Raw genomic sequence first — 3,852 nt, 5'->3', positions numbered from 1 at the left:
CCTACTCAAACACTTTTTCTCTTTATTTTCTCGTAGCAATGTGACACGATACCCGATCAGATCAGATCAGATCAGATCAGATCGGATCGGATTCTAGTTGTTCCCCAAATTTACCTTTCTTTTCACATGTAAAAATTACAAATACTCTTCACTCGAAATTAACTAATACATTGAACAGAGGAGAGGGGAAAATGATCATTTAATTACTTCCCGACTTTCTCGCCTATTGACAAAGACTCCGGAAATTATGATCATTTAATTACTTCCCGACTTTCTCGCCTATTGACAAAGAATACGCTGTGAAGACTTTGGTTGCACCTGAAAGTTCGAGGAATGCAACGCACCGTATCTGTTGGTTTGTCTTTTAAATACTTAACGATTTGCAACCAAATCCATAGACAGAAGAGGAAGCCTCAATTCATAGTGTTGCCAGGTGTAGTGACTATTATTATATTTATATTTTTCAATATAGATATTGAGATTGAGAGGGTCTGAAATAGAGATGGGCAGACGGAAATTTCTCTTCTTGCTGGTGTTGTTGTTGGGCATGGTGGGCACCTGCTGCTGCTCCTCCTCCTCCTCCTTGTGGGGAGGATGCCCTCCTCACGAAAGAAGTGCCCTCATCCTCTTCAAACAACACCTCCACGATCCATATGACCAGCTGAGCTCATGGAAGGGCTTATACTGCTGCTCCTGGAAGGGAATAGCCTGCCACAGCCTCACTGGCCACGTGGTTGGTGTGGATCTGAGCACCTTTGGTTATCACAACTTGTCAGCAGTAGTGAGGAATTCAGGCAGTCAAATATTCCCTGCTTTATTCCACCTGCACCATTTGGAGTACCTCGACCTCAGCCAGGTTGACTTGTCCTCTCTTCCTTTCCCTTCACATCTTCCGAGCCTCAGCGAATTGACACACTTGAGATTGTTCTATTGTAGGCTTACTGGCCAAATCCCAAGTGAGCTTGGCAATATGTCCAGCTTGACATATCTGGACATCTCCAACAATCCTGATCTTACCGGCGAAATTCCAAGTGAGCTTGGCAACCTGTCTAGCTTGAAATATCTGGACATCTCAGAGAATTCTCATCTGGAGTTGAGGCAATCGGGCTCATGGTTTCGAAATATGCGAGGCTTGGAGGTGCTCTATATGTACCATGTGAATCTAACAACGGGAGGTGATGGTGTGGTAGAGAATGTTGCGTCTCTCACCAGCCTTACAACACTTGGCATGTCTGGGGTGTCAGGTACAATTCTCTCTTCTCTTGTAAACCTCACCTCCATCTCCCATCTCTACCTTGAAGATGGTGACGTCGCTCACCAACCCTTTCCCATCTGGATTTCAAACCTTACATCTTTGGTTTCCCTCGACCTCAACAACTACAGTCTCCATGGTTCCATCCCTTCTCCTGTGTTGAGTCTCCCCCACTTGAGAAACCTTGAATTGTCCTACAACCCTGATCTCAATGTAGACCTCTCCTTCATTGTGCAGCATGCTTCCCAGCTCAGTAGCCTTTCTATTGGACAATCAAACATGGGAGGAGTGATTCCAAATTCTATTGCAAATATGACCTCCTTGACCAGATTTGATCTACGGGATAACAAAATTCAAGGCGTTATTCCTCCCGCTATCGGAAATATGTCATCATTGACCTACATGGATCTTTCTTATAACTCACTAAGAGGCAACATTCCATGGAGCTCTTTAGGTGGACTATCAAAGCTGTCAACGCTTTATCTTGAGTCGAATCAATTAAATGGGAGCTTCCCATCTACTTTTGGTAATCTTTCCTCCTTGGCTGTCCTTTCTCTTAGCAATAACTATTTGAGTGACACTTTGTTACTTTCTCAACTAGAAAGGTTTAAAAAGATAAGTCATTTGGCCCTTTCTAATAATTTGTTGACAATAGAATTCAACTCCAATTGGATTCCTAAATTTCAGATCCAAGCTTTGTATTTGAGTTCTTGTAATATACATGGTGATTTTCCAACTTTCCTATCCACTCAATATACCATAAGTGATATAGACCTGTCCAATAATTCTTTGAGTGGAAATATTCCAGAATGGTTGTGGGACCTTACATTCTTGCAAAGACTCAATCTCTCATATAATCAATTTGGAGGACCATTATCCTCTAAGTTCAGTGCATTTGATGCTCAATATGTGGACCTACATAGAAATAAGTTACAAGGGATTATTTTTGTGCCTCATCCAAATGTACAGTTTCTTGACATGTCAGAGAATCAATTTGAGAGCATATGTAAAAAGAGTAACAAATATGGCCCCAGTCAACTAATTTATTTGTCACTTGCAAATAATAGTATCAGTGGTGTTTTTCCACATTCTATTTGTGAAGGTCCTCATTTGGAGGTTCTGGATGTGTCAATGAACAAGTTTACAGGCAATTTGTTTGCAAGTTTTGGAAATTGCTCATCAACATTAAAGGTGTTGAATCTAGAAAAAAATAATTTGGAAGGTGAGATCAAGAGCATGGTTTGTCTTCAAACATTAAAATTAGGAGGTAATAAACTGCAAGGGCCAATACCATCATCACTTCGAAAGTGTACCTCTTTGGAGATTCTAGATTTGGGATATAATAACATGCAAGGAAAAATCCCAAATTGGATAGATGAGTTGATTGATCTTCGAATTTTAGTACTCAGATCTAATAAATTCAATGGTGAAATACCATTACAATTGGCACAGCTACAACATCTTCAAGTCTTGATTTTGTCAAATAACAATTTTTCTGGAGTAATTCCAAGTAGCTTGAGTAACTTGGAAGCAATGAAAAATCAAACAGAAAGAACAGATGTCCTTCAATACTCAAATCATTCCAGCTCAGTGTCTTATGTAGATAAAATGGAAATAGTCAACAAAGGCCAATTTTTGGAGTACAAAAAATCTCTAGCAATGGTTCGATGCCTTGATCTCTCTAATAACAACTTTTCTGGTAATATTCCTCAAGGTATTGGATCCCTCATTGGTCTAAAATTTCTCAATTTGTCCAAAAATGATCTCAATGGAAAAATTCCTACTTCTTTTGGAAAGCTTGTGAAATTGGAGTCACTTGATATTTCAAGGAACAACCTTAATGGTGACATTCCTGCAGAACTACAACTTCTCACATTTTTGAGTTATTTCAACATATCTTATAATAATTTATCTGGTAAAATACCAACTGCAGGCCAATTTTTTACATTCAATGATGATTCATTTTTATACAATGCACATCTTTGTGGACTTCAAATCAACAAAAAATGTTCCTCTTCTCTTGCTCCAAACTACACTCAAGATGAAGATGTAAGTGACAAGGAGTGCAACATAGATGTGTGGTGGGAAGTGGGAGTTGGATTGAGCTTTGGATTGGGGTTTTCAGTTGTTATTGGAGTATTATGCTTCAACAAAAAATATCGTTGCAAATGCTTCAAGATCATGGATGAAGTTATTGTAATTCTCCATCAAAATGTTCGAGAAAGAATATATTAATAAAGTTATTTTCCTTCTCCTTCCCCTTTCCTTGAAAGACTCCCTCCCCTTCTCTTCTCTAAGCGTGGATGCATATGGATTTAATTATTGTTTTATTTCATACTTATTTATAGAATGTATTATTTTTATTATCCTATTGTACAATATCTCCATTTTCTAGCATGAAATTAAATAGATATTCAAAATTAATTCAATTTTATTGATTCATTTCATCTCCTTTTTTTTTATCAAAGTTTAGTCGTGAGCATGATTCCACACAACTATCTATTCTATGACTATTTTAGAGTAACATTACTATTCACATAAAAATAGATGTTTCATTATTTATAAGTCATAGTAACAACCAAATAGTTTGATATACTATA

At 38.0% G+C, this 3,852-nt stretch overlaps 1 protein-coding gene across 1 annotated transcript; it reads left to right on the top strand.

Annotated features, from left to right (window-relative positions):
- Positions 1–502: 502 nt before the first annotated feature.
- Positions 503–3,538, top strand: LOC131046004 (receptor-like protein 43). The gene has a single exon (XM_059217179.1). The coding sequence runs from the start codon at positions 503–505 to the stop codon at positions 3,485–3,487; it is 2,985 nt and encodes a 994-aa protein (XP_059073162.1). The 3' UTR covers positions 3,488–3,538.
- The last annotated feature ends 314 nt before the right edge of the window (positions 3,539–3,852 follow it).

This window comes from Cryptomeria japonica, chromosome 3, assembly GCF_030272615.1.
Source record: "Cryptomeria japonica chromosome 3, Sugi_1.0, whole genome shotgun sequence".
NCBI lineage: Eukaryota > Viridiplantae > Streptophyta > Pinopsida > Cupressales > Cupressaceae > Cryptomeria > Cryptomeria japonica.
Note: the sequence above shows the minus strand (reverse complement) of the source record. Positions and strands in the feature narration are given on the sequence as shown.

Bases quoted from the DNA above. Each gene is read 5' to 3' on its own strand.
- LOC131046004 (XM_059217179.1), top strand. From the start codon at position 503: ATGGGCAGACGGAAATTTCTCTTCTTGCTGGTGTTGTTGTTGGGCATG.